Source organism: Bubalus bubalis, chromosome 15 (assembly GCF_019923935.1).
Source record: "Bubalus bubalis isolate 160015118507 breed Murrah chromosome 15, NDDB_SH_1, whole genome shotgun sequence".
NCBI classification, from domain to species: domain Eukaryota; kingdom Metazoa; phylum Chordata; class Mammalia; order Artiodactyla; family Bovidae; genus Bubalus; species Bubalus bubalis.
The window spans coordinates 63189839-63211518 of NC_059171.1; the positions used below are offsets into that span (position 1 = coordinate 63189839).

General features: G+C 46.5%; 1 protein-coding gene across 1 annotated transcript; it reads right to left on the reverse strand.

Annotated features, from left to right (window-relative positions):
- Positions 1-9215: 9215 nt before the first annotated feature.
- On the reverse strand, positions 9216-19956 carry LOC102393313 (serine protease 40). The gene is made up of 5 exons (XM_025265441.3): positions 19786-19956; positions 18845-19007; positions 16352-16626; positions 14627-14793; positions 9216-9698 (listed from the first exon to the last, which is right to left on the reverse strand). The coding sequence occupies exons 1-5, from the start codon at positions 19928-19930 to the stop codon at positions 9378-9380; spliced, it is 1071 nt and encodes a 356-aa protein (XP_025121226.3). The 5' UTR covers positions 19931-19956; the 3' UTR covers positions 9216-9377.
- Positions 19957-21680: the final 1724 nt, after the last annotated feature.

A 21680-nucleotide genomic window follows, 5' to 3' on the forward strand; every position in this document is an offset into this window, starting at 1 on the left:
CAATCTTTTGATGTTCAGACTACACACCCCTTGTTGCAAATTCGTATATAACCAAACTCCTCAACCCACCTCCTGGGAGCAATTTCAGAATCTGTCACCTGGACTTGAGGTCCTAACAATTCCCACCAAATAAAATATATATGTGTGTGTGTGTGTGTGTGCACTTAGTCGCTCAGTCATGTCTGAATCTTTGCAACCCCATGGACTGTAGCTCACCAGGCTCCTCTGTCCGTGGGGATTCTCCAAGCAAGAATACGGAAGTGAGTTGCCATGCCCTCCTCCAGGGGATCTTCCCAATCCCGGGATCAAACCCAGGTTTTCTGTATTGCAAGTGGATTCTTTACCATCTGAGTCACCACTTTTAGGCTGTGACTACCTTTTTTTAGTTAACACAGGTCAACTTACCTAAAGTGACAGTGTTTAAACATTATTCTGGATGTTTCTAAGAAGGTGTTTTGTTGAGATTAATGTTTAAATCAATGGAGTTTGAGGAAAGGAGATTGCCTTCCATAATGCAGGTGGGCCTCATCCAATCAGTTGAAGGTCTGAATAGAAGAAAAGAGAAACTGTCCTGGAGTAAGAAGGTATTTTGCAAGCAGACTGCCATCAGACTTGAGCTGCAATGTTGTTCCTTCCTAGGTGGCCAGCATGACAGCCTTTTTGGATTTTCTATTAAAATGTACCTGTGGGATTTTAGCTTACAGGGTGTTAAAGAAAGTAAATGGAAGTAGTCGTGTTCAAGCTTCAGAGGCAAGAAAGCAGAGGAGGCCTCTGACCTTGCTTCTGGCCTCTCTGGATACTGCCCTGGCTCCATGCCTGCTGTGAGTGCAGGACCAGCTGCACCACAGATAAGACAGGGGGCAGAACTTGGAGTTCTGGAGCCCTTGGAGGTGGTCTGGCCAACCATGGCTAAGGGTTTACCAACGTTCCAAGATTTGCAAAACAAAACAAACAGCATTGTAAAAAAGATGAACATAATCCAGTGCTGCAGTTTACTGGCAAACAGATGATGGTATCAGTTTGTGGCCTGGGATTATAAGTGGGAGCCCCCAAACTGCAATTTTGAAGACTTACCATGGAGCAAACATGATGCCCTGGACCTTTTCCCAATTGAGACACCAGATTGCTCTTACACAGGACTTCCCAGCACTGTTTGGGTCTGGATGTCCATCAGTGCAATTTGTTGATGTACATACTGTTCCTCTCCTTTTGTTGTTTAATCACAGACTAGTATCCAACTCTTTTGTGACCCCATGGACTGTAGCCCACCAGGCTGCCCTGTCCATGGGCTTTCCTAGGCCAAAATACTGGAGTTTGTTGCCATTTTCTCCTTTAGGGGAACTTCCTGACCCAGAATTGACCTCAATTTTCCTACATTGGCAAGTGGATTCTTTACCAGTGATCTACAAGGAAAGCCCCCATCCACAGGATATCCATACAAATTCCAGTGGCAAGATTACATCAATTTCCAAATAATTTATAGTCTGTTTCAAACTTTTTTCATTAGTACTCCACTAAGGAGCTGTTTTTAGTCTTTTTAATCATAGTCAACACTCTATTAAATTAAATTAAATATTATAGATATAATGTATATCTGATTACATACTATGTATATTAATACCTTATACATATAAAGAATAAGATTTTTGCCACCAAGAACAAATTTTCACCAAAAATACAGTCTAAGCAGTGAATGGTTTGCAGTATTAAAAGTTTTTATAAAAGAATAAATATGAAGAAGAAATGATGTATTTCAGCATTTAGTTATGTAGTTATTTCCAAAATAATTCAACTACTCAGTTGTATCAGAATTAATTTTTCCTGAAGTAGGTACTATTCTCAACTATAGGTAGTCCTTGCCTTGCCTGGGTGTTAGGGAGGGACCATAAAAATGGCAATCAAAACAATTTTAATAAGGAATGAGGAAAATTATTATTGTTCTGTGACCTTGAAAAAAATTGTCAAAATATTTAAAAGTGTCGTCTATAAACATAAAAGAAAATGAAAAAAAATTTAAAAATAAAAAAGGACAATTTTTGCTTTTTCTTTTACGTTACTGTTTCTATTTCTTTTTGTATATTGAAAGTAAGATAATTCTTCATTAAATTGTTTACTTGTGAATAACAAGTGGTTTCTTTTATGAATGAATCCTTCGAACATAATACAAAAGATAAAACTTTCACCAAAGCATGGTGATGGCATGTTTCAGCAAAACCAAGTGATGGCACAGAGGCCAATTACCATTGAGAGAAGACTTTCTTTACTTACACTTCCCAAAAGGAGGGGTCCTCTACCCCCACAAAGGGGCACATGATGAAGCACCAGTCTGGTCAGGAAACAGAAGCAGGGGTGAGAGGAAAGCATGGCCCAGAGCCTTTATTGTGTTTTCCATGGAAAAAGCAAGGCAGGCAGGAAAATAGCTTAGCGATGGCAAATGTGAATAAAGTTAGTGGGCTCTAGGCTACATTGGTGGTCTCCAGTTTTCTGCAGTGGGTTAGGGCAGGGCATATACTGGCTTGGAGTGTGAGAATTGGATTAAGTTAGCTGTTGTGGGTATGGACTTGGGATTGGTTGTTTGCAAATAAAAGGTATGTTCAGAGTTGATTATTATTTCTCCCTGGCCAGGAAGGGCTCCCAACATGTCAAAACCATAATGAAATACAGGACATTTAAATGCGATTCATATGGACTTGAGCTACTGTATCAGTTCTTTCTGAGTCTCTAGACTGCTGGCACATCCTGCAGATTTTGGATTTTCAGTCTCTATAATGAGCCAATTCCTTAAAACTAATCTCTCTATGTATATAGATAGATATATAGATATAGAAACATGCAGCTATTCTCCGGAGAGCCCTGATTTCCTGTTGCAGATGTTTGCTGAGGCCCAGTTTTGACCTGCATATTAGAACACTCTTGCAGCAAAAACAACTTTGGATCTCACATATTCTGATTATATTCTGATTGTAGGCTTTCTTCCAGAATTTGGTCTGGAAGATCCCAACTTTCTTTCTACCTCTTCTTGAAGATTTTATTTTAAATAAATTGATTCAAACTTTTAATTTCTTCCTTTTTATTTTTTGGCAGACGAGTCAATCCAAATACCGTAGACCATCTGTGGCAGTTGTTTCTCCAGCGGCCTCTCACCCCTCCTGCTATCTTGGGATGGGGTGTCCCTCCAGTTGAACTCTTATACCCTCTTTCTTGTCTGTGGGGTGGGCTGGGAAGGTGTCAACAGGCTCCTATTTCCTCTGGCTGCACTTGGGGTCAGCTAATTGGGGGCCTTAGCTGATGATTTGAGGAAGGAAATAAAATGGTCAGGGCATTTACTCTATGAAAACCCCCCTTGTGAGGTTTCTTAGGCTTGCTATGTCCCTCAACTGCAGGTCTCCCCTTCTCTCAAGGCAGCTTCTCTGTGACCTTCCCATCAAGACCCACAGGCCTTTGAGGTGGCAAAGTCTCTATTGCTGCTGCCTAGGGCGGGGTCCTGACCTGGGCCTTCTCTTTTCCTTGTACCCCAACCATAACACTATGGTAATTAGTTCTTTTGTAAATACACAATCTGCAGTTCACCCTTCCTCAGTGTATGCCAGCTCCAAAGCCCATACTTTGAAATGTCCATTCAAGGTAATGATCACATTTTTCTCTCATCTGTGTTTATCCTTTTATTCACTCAATCTAGTGTGCTCCTTAATTCAACTACTATGTTATTCCTTGCTTTTTTGCTTGTTCCTGGGAAAAAAAGCAATGACAAACCTAGAGAGTGTATTAAAGCAGAGACATCATTTTGCCAGAAAAAGGTCTCTCTAGTCAAAGCTATGGTTTTTTCAGTAGTCATGTACAGATGTGAGAGTTAGACCATAAAGAAGGTTGAGAGTTAAAGAATTGATGCTTTTGAATTGTGCTGCTGGAGAAGACTCTTGAAAGTCCCTTGGGCAGCAAGGAGATCAAACCAGTAAATCCTAAAGGAAATTAACCCTGAATATTTATTGGAAGGACTGATGCTGAAGCTCCAATACCTTGGTCACCTGATAGGAAGAGTTGACTTACTGGAAAAGACCTTGGTGCTGGGAAAGATTGAGGGCAGGAGGATAAGGGGGCAACAGAGAATGAGGTGGTTGGATGGCATCACCGACTCAATGGACATGAATTTGAGCAAATTCTGGGTGACAGTGAAGGACAGGGAAGCCTGGTGTTCAGAAGTCCATGGGGTCACAAAGATTTGGACATGACTTAGCAACTGAACAACAATAAAAGTTATTCCTATAAATTATTTTGACTTTGTTCTTTTCTGTGATTCCTTTGTCTTGGGTCTTATTGTTAATAGTATTTTCTTATATCCATAAAGATATTCATTATGCCTATTAAACATTTTTAATCTGTCTTTTCTAACAAGTCTATTTCAAATAAAGTAAGGCCCCTATGTATGAATGAGTTACATTCTGAGAGCATGTTCATAAGTCCAATTTGTTTGTAAGTACAACAAAGCCTAGGTACCCAACTGGCACAATTGGCTATATTGTAACTGTAATAGGCTTATAATGTGCTTAGTTGCTCAGTTGTGTCCAACTCCTTGTGACCCCATAAACTGTAGCCTGCCAGGCTCCTCTGTCCATGGGGATTCTCCAGGCAAGAATACTGGAGTGGGTTGCCATTTCCTCCTCCAGGAGATCTTCCCAGACCAGGGATAGAACCTGGGTCTCCCACATTGCAGGTGGATTCTTTGCTGTCTGAGCCACCAAGGAAGCCAGGTTTATAATACTTTTCACAAAAATACATTAAAAATCACAAAAATAAAGAAAACATTTTCTAATCTCACAGTACAGTACCTTGAAAAGTACAGTGGTATACAGTACAACAGCTGGCAGACAGGTTGGCATCTAGAGAACAGACAAGAAGTGTTTCTGGCTGGAGGAGGGGAGAGGTTGGCTGATGGTAGAGGTGAAGGATTGTCAGCAACAGGAGACAGAGGGCAAGCTGCAATCTCACTCATGCCTGACATTGATGGCACAGGTCTGGTTCCTTGCTGGATTCAATTCTATCCACCCTCTTGAAAAAAATGATCCAGTGATATCTATGCAGAAGCTCTGTTTTTTCTTGTCATAGGTGACATGGTGGTACTGGGCTGCATTCTGAACAGCTGCTGCAACCTTCAGGTAGCATTCTACATTTGGGTCCTGCACCTCTCACACTAATGGTGCCCCCTCAAATAAATAAAATCCCCTTGCCGTTTCCTGCATCATGAATCTCTTCAGTTACCTCTTCTTTTTGTCTCTCTTCATCCTTTCTCTGGTAAAGTACACAAAAGCACAACCACTTATAGGGAATGCACACACCAGACACATGAACTAACTTACGTGACTGGACATGTAAACACACATTCACGTCATTGAAAGTTCATGACTTGCAGGTTCGTATGTAGTGGACTTACTATAACCTATAACATGCAGTCTGTAGTATTTCTCATGTGGCAGTCACACTCAGTGTGTAGCTGTGTGAACACGTGAGCTATTCCACATGGTTAACAGCTACTCTGTCACTCTGGAACAGTGCACTGGAGAAGGACTGAGGTCCTAATGAGTTTAAGGAGAAGGGAGGGTGTCCCTAGAGCAGAGGGCCCCAGGCACCAAAGGGTCACTCTTACGCTTTCCTCAGTACTGGCTCTACTAGTCAGCTCCTGTAGTCAGGGCTTCAACTGAAAGCCTTAGAAAAAATCGCTATGGAAGGATCAAGTCTCCCTAGAAGCAATGCCTCTGTCTTTGGGGGTATAAGTAAGGGGATGGAGGGCAAAAGCTCAAAGGTGGATGGTGGGACCTACACTCCTGTTGACATGGCCACCCTGAAGCACAGTGGCACCAGAGGAGGGTTATGCAGCATTTATCATGAGGATGTGTGTGTGGGGTGTAGGAGCAGAGCATGTGAAGAGATGCACTCTTCAAGTCAATCCTCTCACCTCCTTCCTTTCTCCCTGCCAGTTACAGATCACTCCAATTTCTCTGGTTTTTCTCTTGATTTTGGTTTCTGAAATCTACATTTTCTTGTCACCTCCGCAGCTCATTCAGGGTTGATTCTGGGGTGAGAGCCAGAAGCCTATGGGAAGCTCCTGCTGGCATGGCTGGTGAAACCCACCTCAAGGGCCTCTCCCAGCCTGTCCCCCAGACCCAGAGTCAATTATCCTTACAGATCTGCCTTCCACTCTGCCCTCAGTTTTATTTGGGATCTTTCTTTGTCACTGACCAGAGGGAATTCTGAGCCACATTTGGGACAGTCAGTCCTGAGAGAGTCAGGGCCTGAAGAGTCTGTGAGGGGCCTTCAGTGAGAGGAGAACAGAGGTTTCCAAGCACTCTCCAGATGTCAGGGCTGGAATTCCTGTTCCACTAATGACCACTCAGGGGCCACAGACATGTCACTTACCCAGACTAAGCCTTGTGTCCTTAACCATACAAAGTTGAAAGGTTGTTGCTGAGCCATGAAAGACGCCGGGATTCTTGGCCTCCAGAGAAGAGGATTTCAATCGGGGGCCAGTGATGAGGCTTGATCACGTAGAGCTTTTGTGTGACAAAGTTTTATTAAAGTATAAAAGAGACAGAGAAAGCTTCTGACATAGACATCAGAAGGGGGCAGAAAGAGTGTTCCCCTGCTAGTCTTTGGTAGGAAGTTATATATCTACTGCTGCTGCTGCTGCTGCTTAAGTCACTTCAGTCGTGTCTGACTCTGTGCGACCCCATAGACAGCAGCCCATCAGGCTCCCCCGTCCCTGGGATTCTCCAGGCAAGAACACTGGAGTGGGTTGCCATGTCCTTCTCCAATGCATGAAAGTGGAAAGTGAAAGTGAAGTCACTCAGTCGTGTCCGACTCTTAGTGACCCCGTGGACTGCAGCCCATCAGGCTCCTCTGTCCATGGGATTTTCCAGGCAAGAGTACTGGAGTGGGGTGCCATCGCCTTCTCTGTATAGCAGGCTGCTAATTAGAGAAAAGAAATGTCTCAAAACTCAGAGTGAGACCAGACCCCTCACCCACAACATGCATTTTGAGATAACTCTGGCACAAGGTGAGTCATCCCGGGCCATAAAATGATTGACATGAATGCTGACGAAGAAAGGCAGGTTTCTAAGCAAATACACAGTCTCATTAACATAGCTTAAGAGAACGTTTGCATGAGTAAAGCACATTGGTTTGTCAAGGCAGTTCTGAGTCTCAGGCAGAACCAACTTGAAGAAAGAGAGAGTCTAAGGTAAATACATAATTCATTAACACAGCTTAAGAAAAACATTTCCATAAGAAAAACGCATTGGTTAGCTCAAGGTTTGAGAAAAGTTAAATTTAAGTGGAACCAGGTGTCTTCATGGCAGCAAAGAATTTTAAAAGAAACCTCCTTTTAATTTTGTATAGAGAAGGGAAAAAAGTCTGACTTGTAGTTTGTTTCCTCCTGCCTTAAGAGAGAGAGAGAGAAAAAAAAAACACATCTGACACTTGCAGCCTATTTCCTCCATTTGGAGACCCCTAGCCTTCCTGCCTGTTACCCTCTCAAAGTGACCAAACCTAGATAAATAATACTGTTGACTAAAAAGATGCACAATATGTGAGTTGCAAGTTAAATGAGGACTGCAGCCTGGGAGACAGTACCTCAGACAGCTCTGAGAGACTGCTCCAAAGAGGCAATGGAGAAAGGTAAATATATAGGATTTTGGTGAAGGGGGCATTCAATGCAATCAAGCGCTTACTTTGCAAAAGGTTTTCTGCTAGTCAAGAGGAGCTGATGTCACCATGAAGGGATTTGGTGCTTTTCTAGATATGAAGAGATGCAAGGATTAAGGATCATGAAATCAGTTCCTGAAAATATCTAACTATCTGAAGACCTGTTCCACTAGTTTCCCTGGAGCACAGAGTGCCTCACTCTCCATCCTGAATTCCCCTCAGTAGGTGTTCAGCAGCAGCAGCAGCACAGGCTTCAGTCTCCTCAGGGGCAGATGGCAAATGCTGTTGTTGTTGTTTAGTTGTTGACAAAGGCTCTTGGCAAGTGCCAACTGGTAGTTGACAATACTGAGCATTGAACCTGATTCCAGGTAATAGGGAGGTGGGCTGGGATTGGAGTTGTGACTTTTCAGGTCTCCAGAGTGTCCAGATAATGTTTTTTAATCCCCTGAATTGGGGACCCAGGGAGCTTCATAGAGAAGCAGTCACATCTCTCCATGCTCCAAACAGAAACATGCTGTTGGACAGAAGTTTCCATGTTTGAGGAATCCAGCACAGCCAGCATGAGGCCTCTGTGCATTGAAAGAAAGGGATGTTTCCCAGGACCGTGGGTAGGGCTGCGGGTGGTTGAGATGGCAGATCTCACCTGACCTCACTTGCATCTCCGGCCCAGCAGCCCTGCTCTGCTATCTATAACTTAGCCCACTGTCAGGGAGGTCTTTCTCACTTCCAGACACTTCTGAACTGGGAACAAAATCTGTGTTAGTGGAAGCAAGATTCTGGTGACCGTGTGTGTGACTTCACCTGCTGTCACATGGTGGCAAGGGGGCAGGGCTATTTGGGTGACAACGGGTTTGGAAAGAATTTTCACCGACCACCTGGTGGCACTTTGGACACAGTGGACTTGCAATGAATAGGGCTCTTCCCTGATCAACAAGGGTCCAGCTGGGGGCTGTGGTTGTTCCTCTGAGAGCTCTGCTAACTGACTAAAATTCTGTGACCCAGATGTGCTTGCCAGGCACAGCTCAGGACATGGCTTATGGGCTTGGTGGTGGGCCACCAAGTCCTGGGTCAGCCCAACCTCAACCACTGCAGGGAACTGCAAGTCCACAGGGGGTTGGAGGTTGGGCCTCTGGAGACCATCAGACAAGGCTGTGGGAACAGGGAAAACAGGCTGGAGCTGAGCCATGGAAGAGAGCTCTGACTGCTGACATGAGCCTGGTGGCCAAGGTCTCTTGCTCTTTACTTCAAATCAAGCCTTTCAAACACAGCCTCAGTGGCCTATCAGCTCAGGGAAGATCTTACACCTCTAGAGTGACTGCTATGCTGATTCTCCGTGATCTGCAGGCCCTGGGGAGTAACGCTTTGTCCCTGGGCCCTGCCAGCTCTTTTGGTAGACTCACCAAGGGGTATTCAGCTCCAGATGTCCTGCCAGTCACTCAGTGCCCCTGTCTTTTCCCATCTCTACCCACGGAGGAGCTCAAAGCACATTTGGGGTGGGGGTATGAGGTGGTTCTGATGACTCAGAAACAAGAGCAGAAGCTTCTTCCATTATTTTTATTTTATCAGGCTTGGAGCAGAGTCAGATTTAGGGAGGACTCAGAGTTGAACACGTTTAAGTACAGCCAGTTGGCAAAAATGCAGATGGGCTTCTCAGAAGAGAGCCAGGGGGCCCCATGTGTCTGTCAGAGCCCCATTGTCCAGAGGAAAATCAGCAGCAGGAGGAAGGTTTGTGAAGCCACAAGGACTAGGAAGTTCCTGGGCTTGTGGACATTGCCCAGAGAATTAAAGTTGAACAGAGCAGGCGGTTTCTCCTCAGCAGGAGCAGTTGAAGGGTCAGGATTGGGCGAGCTTTTCTGCTTCTCAGTGATCCATTGGTTGTAGTAGGAGACTTTGGTGAAGATGCCGGGGCCTATGGGCTTCTCACAAGGTGTGCTAAAGCTGGCCAGCCCCATCAGATACCAGGTGTCATTTAATTTGCAGACAAGGGGTCCCCCAGAATCACCCTGAGGAAAGAGAGAGCATGAGTCACGCGGACCAACACGGAGATGGACAGGCATTGTTCAGAAAGTGTGAGGAGAACACAGTGGACTTTAGAAGGCCTCATGGCTAGATGGGAATATGAGTGATTTTGTTATCAGAATTACACGGGCAGTTTGAAAGGTCCAGACACAGGGTTCCCACTGTAAACTGTCTAGATCAAAATCTCAAGGGTGAGGCCTTAGAGGTCATTTCATATCTACAAGAAGAAACAGGGGCACCCCAGGCTCAGGATGTGAGTCCTCTTCCCTCCCAACTCCATGTGAGAGAAGGTACCCTCTAATGTCCTGAAGACTGGCTGTGGCAGGCCTGGAAGCTGCCAACTACCTGCTCAGCCTAGCACTGCATCCCAACCATCATTTTTGTTGTTCAGTCACTAAGTCATGTCCCACTCTTTGTGAGCCCCACAGACTGCAGCCTGCCAGGCTTCCCTGTCCATCACTATCTCCTGGAGTTTACTCAAACTCATGTCTTTTGAGTCGGTGATGCCTTCCAACCATCTCAAACTCAGTCATACCCTTCTCCTCCTGCCCTCAATCTTTCTCACTGTCAGGGTCTTTTCCAATGAGTCAGCTCTTTGCATCATGTGGCCAAATTATTGGACCTTCAACTTTAGCATCAGTCCTTCCAATGAATATTCAGGGATGATTTCCTTAAGAATTGACTTGCTCTCCAAGGGACTCTCAAGTGTCTTTTCCAGCAGTACTTTCAAAAGCATTAATTCTTTGGCCCTCAGCATTTTTTATGGTCCAAATCTCACATCTGTACATGACTAATGGAGAAACCAAAGCCAGCTTGTTCACTGTCCTCTTTCACCCTCATCAAGCAGCTCTTTAGTTCATCTTCATTTTTTGCCTTTACAGTGTAATCACCTGCTTATCTGAGGTTGTTAATAGTTCTCCTGGCAATCTTGATTCCAGCTTGTGATTCATCCAGCCTGGCATTTCACATGATGTATTCTGCATACAAGTTAAACAAGCAGGGTGACAATTTATAGCCTTGATATATTCCTTTCCTAATTTTGAACCAGTCTGTTGTTCCATGTTCTGTTCTAACTATTGCTTCTTGACCTGCATATAGGTTTCTCAGGAGACAGGTAAGGTGATCTGGTAGTCCCATCTCTTTAAGAATTTTCCAGTTTGTTGTGATCCACACCATCAAAGGCTTTATTGTAGTCAGTAAAGTATGTTTTTCTGGAATTCCCTTGCTTTTTCTATGATCCAACAGATGTTGGCAATTTGATCTCTGGTTCCTCTGCCTTTTCTAAATCCAGCTTGAACATCTGGAAGTTCACGGTTCATGTACTGTTGAAGCCTGGCTTGGATAATTTTCAGCATTACTTTGCTAGTGTGTGAGATGAGTGCAATTGTGCGGTAGTTTGGCATTGCCTTTCTTTGGGATTGGAATGAAAACTGACCTTTTCCAGTCCTGTGGTCACTGTTGAGTTTTCCAGATTTGCTGGCATATTGAGTGCAACACTTAAACAGCATCATCTTGAAGTTCTTGGTTCATGTACTGTTGAAGCCTAGCTTGAAGGATTTTGAGCATTTGTTGCTAGCCTGTGAAATGAGCACGTTTGAACATTCTTTGGCATTGCCTTTCTTTGGGATTGGAATAAAAACTGACCTTTTCCAGTCCTGTGGCTACTGATGAGTTTTCCAAATTTGCTGGCATATAGAGTGCCAGCAAACAGCATCATTTTTTAGAGTCTGAAATATCTCAGCTGGAATTCCATCACATCTACATCTAACTGTGTTCATAGTGATGCTTCCTAAGGCCCACCTGACTTCTCACTCCAGGATGTCTGGCTCTAGGTGAGCGATCACACCATCATGGTTATCCAGGTCATTAAGACCTTTCTTGTACAGTTCTTCTGTGTATTCTTTCACCTCTTCTTAATCTCTTCTGCTTTTGTTAGGTCCTCTCCATTTCTGTCCTTTATTGTGGGCATCTTTGCAGGATATGTTCCCTTGGTACCTCCAATTTTGTTGAAGAGATCTTTAGTCTTTCTCATTCTATTGCTTTCCTCTATTTCTTTGCATTATTCACTTAAGAAGGCTTTCTTTTCTCTCCTAGATATTCTTTGGAACTCTACATTCAATTGGGTATATCTTTCCCTTTGTGCTTTGCCTTTCTTTTCTCTTTCCTTAGCTAATTTTGAGGCCTCTTCAGACAACCATTTTGCCTTCTTGCATTTCTTTTTCACATGAGGCAAATCTACACATAGACATCACCAGATGGTCAATACTGAAATATTATAGATTACATTCTCTGCAGCCACAGATGGAAAAGCTCTGTACAGTCAGCAAAAGCAAAACCTGGAGCTGATGCTGGTCCACATCATTAGCTCCTTATTGCAAAATTGAGGCTTAAATTGAAGAAAGTAGGGAAAACCACTAGGCCATTCAGGTATGACTTAAATCAACTACCTTATGATTATACAATCGAGGTGAAGAATAGATTCAAGATTTTTGATCTGGTAGACAGAGTGCCAGAAGAACTATGGACTTAGGTTCATGATATTGTACAGGAGGTGGTGATCAGAACCATTCCACCCGAGCTTTTGCATTTGATTTACTATGGTTTCTAGTTTTTCCTCAGTTTCTTGGTTAAACTTCTTTAGAAAATGCCAAACTGCTAGATGTGCTTAGAGGAAAAGAGGTGAGGCCTATGCCGAGGCTGGCAGGATGGCTGGAATTGAAGGGAATCCCAAGGGACTTCCAGGAGAATGTGAGGAACTTTGAGTGTGGGGCGCCAAGACAGGAAGTCACCTGCCACTATGGGGCATAATGTTTCCATCTCACAGGGCAAAAAGTGGAACCAAGGAATCACAGCACGCCTCTGCCCTTCTGTATTCAGCACGTGTATTCATCCAGAACGTGAAGAGCACGTTCCGCACATGGGAAATAAGGTGATGATGCATGACACGACGCAGACAGCACATTCTCCACGTCTGCAGGCTCGGAGGTGACATGGAAGGGCCCAGAGGAGGGTCTGCAGAGAGCTCCTCTAAGCTAAGACTGTAGAGATGAGCAAGGCCTGACTCTGCGAGATGCAGGCAGAGGTGGCCTAGAGTGGCAAGCTCTGCCCCAAGCTCATCAGCCAGGAGCTGGAGGTGAAGGGAACACTGAAGGACACCCAGCAGTGAGGTGATGGGACCTAAACTGGATTCTAAATGGATGGTAGGTTGGTTCTGGGGCTGGGTAGAACAGTCAGCGGGAGGCCACAAAACCGCAGGGACACAATGAGGACACGGTGGTGGCAGCAAGGGTAACAAAGATACACAAGAAATGGTCGAGACACAGAATCTGCCATACTGACCCTTCCTCTCTAAGGAAGGAATGGAGCGAAGCAAGAAGAGCAGGATGAGGGTGAGTGCCAAGGGGTGGGTCCTTGGTGGGCTGGTGTCAGGAGGAGGAGAAAGGGAGCAGGAGGCACCGGAGGGGCCACCCTTAGAATCTGATGAAAAATGCTGCAGGCTGCACTGCTGAGGGGGTGTGGGAGGAAGTCTGATATCCATGAGCAGCCCCAGTGAGGCTGAGGCCTTGGTTATCTTGATAAAAGCAGTGTGGGGGAATGGCAGGTGCTGATGTTTGATGAAGTGAGCTGAGGTGAGAAAGAGAAGTGAGCAAACAAGAGGGGGCAAGTGCAGACATCCTGCGATGAGCTCTGCTGGGAAGGCAGGCAGAGAATTAGGGCAGTGGAAAGAGGAGAGAAGGGTCATGTGGCATGTTTGAAGATGGCAGTGTATTTCTGAGACAGAGAAAGCACTAGAAAGAAGGTGCGGGAGGAGAGGAGAATGTACGAGGAAGCTGGTGGGGGCACAGCCTCAGAGAAGGACATGGTTCTTTTAAGGCTGACGTTGGCCATCCTCTGGCCTCTTCCCTTGCTGAACCTCAGTTCCCCCATCATAAACTAGAAGCGCTGCACGGAGTGGGAGAAGACATCGACAGAGCACACAAGCACTGCTGGACTCACAGCCCACAATTCAGTTTGAAATGAGGGCAAAATACTTGGATAGATACTACAGAAAGGCAATACACATATGAAAAAGACCTTGCCTTCATTATTCACCAGAGAAACACAAACTAAAAATACTCGCAATGGTTAAACCCAAAATGTGGACAGTGTGAAGTCCTGACGGCCAACTGGAGCAGCCATTGTTGGTGGGAGTGCAAATGTGTCCAAGCAAGGTGGAAGGCTGGTCTCCAGTATCTAGGAGAGATGAACATGTGCCCATTTTATGGTGCAGTAATTCTGCCCCTAGCATTGTGCCCAACTAAAATATGAACCCGTGAACATTCAAACACATGCACAAGGATGCCATCTGCAAGGGTCTCAAGCAGAAACTACCCAAATGCCATCTACACTAGAATGGAAAAAGAAAATGGTGGTATATTCACACAACACTAAGCAGGTAATGCTGCACAGCAATATGACACATAACAGAAACTCCACACAAGACAAACAGAACTCACACACAGAATGGTGACTGAAGGGGACTGAAAGTGTGCCCTGTGAGATTCCATTTATGTCCTGACAAACATTTATGTCCATTTATGCCAAGGTTACTCTGGGGTAAAAGGAAGGGGTATGAGGAAGCCCATTTGGATGCTGGTTACTTGAATGTGTCAATTTCTAAAAGACACATCCAATGATACACTTGACAAGTATGCCCTTTTCTATGTATTCTATCCTTCAACAAAGCTTCTAAAAGTTATAAAGGAAATGGAAGGAATGGACCAGCACCCTTTGAAGGCTTCTGTGCTTCAGCTCTGATGCATCAGGCTGGGGTGGGCCTGGGAAGAGGAAGTCACGGACTGGGGAAGGGCTCAGAGAAGACAGGAGAGGGGACAGAAGCCGCAGGAGAGGAGAAGCAGCCCGTGTCACTTACTCGGCAGACAGACTTTCCTGTGAGGAAGTCTGTAGCGCACAACATGCTGTCCTGTATAGCAATTGTTTGGTTGATCATTTCTGGCGGTTTCAAAATCGATGCACAAAATGAATTATCCAAAAAGCCGACCTCTGCTTCCTGCAGTGTTCTGGGAGTAGGTAGGAGCTCTGCAGGTGAAGGGAGAGGGGTTCAAATGTGGGGTGGACCCTGAGAGAGAGACCAGCTCGCTCCTTAACCTTCCTGCTAATAGAGATGCTGCCAGTTCTAGTTGCCAGGATTGGGGAAGCCTTCAGTGGATGTGCAAAGATGAGGGGGAAAGATACCTTGCAGATGAAACAGCGAATGTGAGGGGCCCATGGTGGGGAGGATGAGGAGGGAAGTCATTGTGGCTGCAGTGGGTACACTAGGAGGTGAATAAGATAAGGCAATATCATAGCCGACGAGTCTGGAGCAAGCAGGGCCTCCTCACCAGGATGTGGAGCTTGGACTTCATTCTAAGCACACTAGGAAACCACTGAAGGGTCTGCTTATCTTTAAAAAACAACTAATCTGGCTGCCCTGTGGAAACAGAAGTGGAGGCATAAAGGGTGGAAGCTGGGTCCTGGCTTGGCCAAGGCATAGCATTGCCTTGTGGTGCTTAGGCGGCTTGACAAATGAGGCATGGGTCTGCTTCCTAGAGGAGTGCATGTCTAGGGACACTGTCCATGCAGGTGCTATTTCTAGATCTTGCTCACAGATCGGAGGCACCCTCCTGTGGCAGCACAGTGTGCTGGTGATGGCTTGCTCCTATGCAGTGCTTGCCCTGTGTGCCTCACATGTAGCAGGGCTGGCACAGGCCCAGCAACTGTGATCAGCAGAGGGTACGGAGAGGGAAGGACAGTTGACAGCTGGGTATCTCTTTAGTGTCAGCTGCTCCCTGTCCTGGTGGCTGCTCCAGCCTGTGACTTCCTTTCATGTCCCAACACCTACTGTCTCATCTGTCTTGGAGAATCTTTCTTGCTTTGCCAGTGGTCCTTACCAAGTGACAGCCCATCCCAGGAGATGTCTTTGGAAATGTTGGAGAGTTGGCTGTTCTCATGAGGAGGCATTGTGACTGACGTTTGTGGCCAGGGGCAGGGATGCTGGCACTGGCCTGCATAGCAAACAAAGTCCTGCCCAAATGACTCCACTGAAATATGGTCTGCCAAATCATGACCCTACAAATCATGTCAAATTTACATTCCACATTTTTTCATTCAATGTTATTATTTTTCTGAATCAAAGACATTCACTCTAGCGCAAAATTCTCAGTCTAAAAATAAGCATGCCCAGCAAGCTGGCAGAATGGGTAAGCTTCACTTGAGTTAAGGGATGAGGGGCATGAGATTCATTGATGTAAATATTCTTAAGCCTTAAATGCTCCAACTTAACCTCCCTGGCCAGAAAGCAGGCCCACCTTCATTTCCTTACTGCTGCCCAAGCACCTCTACCTGCAGTGGAAGGTCAAGAGGTGTCCTGAAGGGGCTTGCCCAAACAGGACCAGGGAGTCAAGCTGGAATCCTGAGTAGCTGAGTCAAAGAGCTCAAGATCCTGGTTTCGAAATTAGAGATACTCAGGCTGTTTTGAACCATGGGCTGAAGGAAACTTGAAGCATGAGAAGGGCTGGAAGGGCCCCGCAGTGGTTACTGCAGTCCCCCCTCCCCCTCCTCAGCCCTGGCTGTTTGTGCCTGCCCTGCCCCCACTCACCTTGGTCATTGAGCATCCCCCAGCCGGTTATCCAGCAGACGATAAGATCGAGCAACTGGATATTAGCTTCCGGGAGGCAGACAGTGCGGATGGAGTCAGAAAACTTTGCAGGCCGATACAGCTGCAAGAGAGTTATGTCACTCTCCTGGTAGTAGCGTTTGTTATAGTCAGCGTGGATGAAGAGTCGGTACACTGCTGCCAACTGACTGTATGAAGTAGGTTTTTCTAGTTGATAGTACCCCAGCAAGATTTTGTAGTCAGATGGCTTACGGGACCTGTTGTGGGAGGCTTAGTTACTACCCATAGCCTTTGAGTGCTGGGCCATCATCCTTACCCTGGCTGCCTACCTCCCATCCCCTCCTCCTGGTGACACACCACCACTATTCCAAAGGATTCTTCCTCCTCCTTTCCTAATATTGAGGTAGGTTTGATTGCTGTCCATAGCCTCAGGATATTTGTCCTCTGAAAGTTTCTGATGGCTTACCCAGCATTTAATAGAAATCAAAGGAGCAGAGAGTCTGTGCTGGAAAGAAACTTTGGATACACATCAAACTGTAACCCTTCAGTTTAGATGAGCCGTCCCTTGTACACGAGAAGGTTAAACCAGTCAGTCCAAAAGGAAATCAACCCTGAATATTCACTGGAAGGATTGACGTTAAAGCTGAAGCTCCAATAATCTGGCCACCAGGTGCAAAGAGCTGACTCACTGGAAAAGACCCTGATGCTGGGAAAGATTGAGGGTAGGAGCAGAAGGGAATAACAGAGGATGAGATGTTTGGATGGCATCACCAACTCAATGGACATGAGTTTGAGCAAGCTCTGGGAGATAGTGAAGGATAGGGAAGACTGGCATGCTGCAGTACATGGGTCCCAAAGAGTTGGACATGACTTAGCGCCTGAACAACAAACCGCACCCCTACAGTTTAGATCAGCAGATACTTGGCTCATTCCCAGCTCTGAACACTTGGAAGTTCCCAGGGCCAGAAGTGATTCTCAGATGCCTCAGCCCAGAATGATGCATCCCTGTCCTGCCCAGTCCTCCCACACTGTTTTCTCTATAGGCTGGTCCTCCTCTGTTGACAGGCACTCAACAAGTCTTTGTGGAACAAATAGAGGAGTTCATGGAACTGAACTTCTCCTTGCTGTTGGAACATGAGCAACTTTATACCCATATGTCCTGCGTAGATTGTCTCCCTAACCAAACTCCTCCTATAAGGCCCCTCCAACTTCAAGCCCCTCATCTGACAGCACCCACAGACTTCCCTTAACAGTGGTTCAAGATCTACTTTCTTGCACATTCTGGCCTCCCATCCTGTATCACAGGAGTTGGGCTTGTGTCTCACTTTCCTGGTAGGATCAGAAACTTCAAGACGGGCTTTGCATCTCCAGTTCCCCCTCACTGGATCTCACATGGGGCCTGGCACCTAGGGGTGCTGAATGAATAAACAGAACCAAAGTAGAATCTCAAAGCCAGCTGATGCCAGCAGCTCTAGACTCCTGACTTGGAGGGTGACACTTTCCACCCGCTCCAGGTACCCATCAAGCCCAGGATGTACCTGAGGAGCAGCTCACTCTCTTGACTGTCCTGTCCCATTTCTCTGGACAGAGGCCATCTGCTTTATGTATCACTCTTCCTGTGGGGATGATGGTGACCACAGCTCCTCTTAGGCACATGCTTCAACAAAAGTGACAAGAAGAGCTGGATTCCAAGATGCCTCCAGAAAGAAACTTGCCAGTCTGTGGAAGTGGTCAGGACCCAGGGAAGTCTCTAGCAATTGTGCTAAAGATGGCTGTGGATTGCCTGGTTGGAAGATGGCAAACTGTTTGTCCACACCAGGACTTGATGGATGCCCCCAGCTCTGGCAAGCCTTGGGACTATGGTTCTAATATAGAGCCTGAAGCTTGTGCCTTGCATGTGACCAGAGACACTACACATCCACTGCTATTTTCACAAAAAGAAGGTAAAGCTGAGATCTTGTGGACTCTCTAGACCTGGGCAAGATGTAGAAATCAGAGTCCTTGTTGAGTGGGAACAATATCTAACTCCTAAGTTCAGGGAAGATAAAGAATAGATTGGAGGCACTTAAAATGGAAGTAAAGTCTACTTCCTAGTATTTACTGATCATCACAGAGTTAATTTTCATTTAGCTATTTAACATGCATTACATGCAGCCGAGATAATGACAGCATCTTGGCAAGTATCACCCGAGTATGAAGGGGTGTCCCCAGAGGGAGAATGAGGCAAACAGCCCCTGTCCTGGGATTCAGACAGTCAGGAAACTGGAGTCAGGTGAGGATCAAGGATGGCCTTCCAGGGAGAGGGGACTTCGGAGTCAAAGGCAGGGGCAACTGCACACACAGAAACCCTGGGTGGCAGCAAAACATGATCAAAGCCTAAGAAAGAAAGACTAGGACAGCCTTCATCCCCTTCTGTCCTGCCCATCTGTGCTCCCTCCCCATCCCACCCAGCAGCAGGCTGTGGGGAAGACATACATTTGGAAGCAGTGGGCAGCTGAGATCACCCAGTAGTCACTGATGAGGGAAGCTCCACAGATAAACGTACCCTGGTAGAGAAGACCTGCTTGCCAAGGCCAGCGTTTGTCAACTGTATTCTTGCCACCAATGATCTTCCCAGTTACGGCAGTCTTCCCACATGCTGTAGAGACAGTTCCAGCCATGAGGCCTCTGTGTTATGGACGCCAACTTTGGTGCCTCCAAAGGTCAGTATCCATAGGACCCAGGCCACCACAGCCCATCCTCCCCCTTCAAGCTGGAAAATCCAAGAGCCAGGGTGAAAGGATTTGGCTCACATGACAAAAACCCACCTAACTTCACTGGTGATGGTGCTGCTCTGGAAGCAGCCTGTAGATCCGGAGGGGGCAAGAAGGGAGGCAGGTGCAGAGGTGTTTATCAGCACACTAGCCAGGGCAGAGGTCCAGGTCGGGCAGTGGTCCAGACACTTTCCCAGACCTAGTTCACCTAACTAGCACACTGCTTTTGAAGTCCCAGAAACTGAAGCCTTCCAGGGTGATGCCACTGAGATGAAATGGTGGCACCTCTTCTCACCCATCCTCATATTCTAGAGAGACTAGGGCCAAACAGAACGTGCTCTGCTTGACAGTTCTCTCTCTGAAGCAGTACTTCCTCATTCTCTAAATGAAGAGAGTATGGGGGCCAACAAGGACAGAAAGTGCAGGCCGCTGGTCCTTGGACAGAGGACAATTGAAATCTAGCAGGAAGACCATGCAGGAAAGTGGGCTATCACTTCCTCCACCTCTCATGCCCCACAGAGACTCAGGGACTCCAGAAACCAGCGGGCAGGTACAGGTCCTAACTGTCTACTGTCAGGGATGAGATGGGAACAGCAGGGAGCAGAGGGAGGGGACACATGAGGGCAAGCCACCTTGACCCCCTTCACCCTCCTGCTTACTCACATGACACGGCAGACACTGGTGGTCCATCTGTGGTCCCAGCCACCTTGGTGTGCGGCAGGAGTGAGTGTAGGCAGAGCAGGACAACAGTTAGGGTGCAGGCTACCTTCCAGCCTGGCCCTGAGCCCTCGGCCGCCGTGATCTCCATCCGGCCGGTCCTGCATCTGCGATCTGACTGACCGTGGCTCGCGTGGGCCCCAGGGCATGCTGGGAAACCGTCTCCTTGTGCGGGCCACGCCCGTGACCTGGACCGGAAGTCAGGCACGCAGTTGGAGAAGCAGCCTGCCATGGGTGTCTGGAGCTTGTAGCCCCTGGTCCCTGGACAGTAGTCATCGCTGGGAGTCCCTAGCTTGATGGGGGGCAGCAGAGGGCACATGGAGAAGACAATGGCACCCCACTCCAGTACTCTTGCCTGGAAAATCCCATGGATGGAGGAGCCTGGTGGGCTGCAGTCCATGGGGTTGCTAAGAGTCGGACACGACTGAGCGACTTCACTTTTACTTTTCACTTGCATGCATTGGAGAAGGAAATGGCAACCCACTCCAGTGTTCTTGCCTGGAGAATCCCAGGGACGGGGCTGCCGTCTATGGGGTCGCGCAGAGTCGGACACGACTGAAGCGACTTAGCAGCAGCAGCAGCAGCAGCAGCAGCAGAGGGCACATAGGATCCCTCTCCAGTGACCCCATTTAGCTGGGGAGTCATCATGACAGCTATGGCAATATGCCAAGGAATATATACTAATGCTCAAAGGAATATGTACTATGAATATACACAAGGAATAGATACTAAAGCTCAGAGGAATATATACTGGGAATATATACAAGGAATATATACCAATGCTCAAAGGTCAGGTGCTTCTATAAGTGTCATCAAATGTGGCCAACTTGCTTTCAAGATCCAGTGGACTTTGCACTCATCTGTTCCTCCATCCCCCACTCCCCATGTGATCAGGTCAGGGCCACCAAAGGTAATATTCCTTTCTTAAACTCACTTGGTATTATACAACATGACATAATCATGGGATGGATAATCACAGGTCTTTCCCCACCCAGCAAGAGAGAATTATACCAGAGTATGGGTCTTTAGGAGGTCCAACCGCTGACCTCTAATGACTAATGTCCTTCTCAAATGCCTAATCATTCACTGCGCCTCAAGGTTCCCAAGAGTCTCATTTCGTTAAACTTGAAATTTGAAGTCTCATCTGTTGGAGGATGTCATCAAGAGGATATAATCACGAGTTGACCCTGGAGCTGAACCTGGGCAAATGGAAGCTCCTCACTGCTCCCCTGTTCTTGAAATGTAGGTTCTGCCCACAGTGGGTCTGCTCCAAGGATGCAGCCCTGAGGGAGTAAGGTGTTGGTTAGACCATCTGGACAGTTTATATGACTGAACCTGGTTAAGATCTCCATATAATCTAAGACTCTCTTGAGAAGGCGCCCTGTGCCTTCATCCCCCTCGAGAGGGTGCCCGGTGCCTTTGTGAGAGACGCAAGTCCTGTGTCAAGAACTTTATTGTTTTTCTGCGTAAACCAGGAAGTATCAGCCTCTCTCTCTCTTTCACTTTCTTATTGTCGCCTCCGGACTGCCAGGTCCCAGTCCATTAAAGGACCCCAACAATTGTGGAGGCTTTTCATGGCCTTTTTTTTTTTTTTTTTAACAGAAAGTAGCACCTGTTTGCACTGGAATAGTTCTATACGGTTGCTTCCTGTAGTAGAAATCTGGGGATCCAACTTTCATTTTGTACTTTCTTTGTCCCTTTCAGTAAAGATGGTAGTGTTTCTACTGTCATAAACTTCTCAGGGAATTTGTGGTCCTTGCTGTGGCTCTCACTAGGTTTATCTCCATTAGACAAAGTCACAAAACAGATTGTTGAGACTATTGCTTTCCTAACTTGGCCTT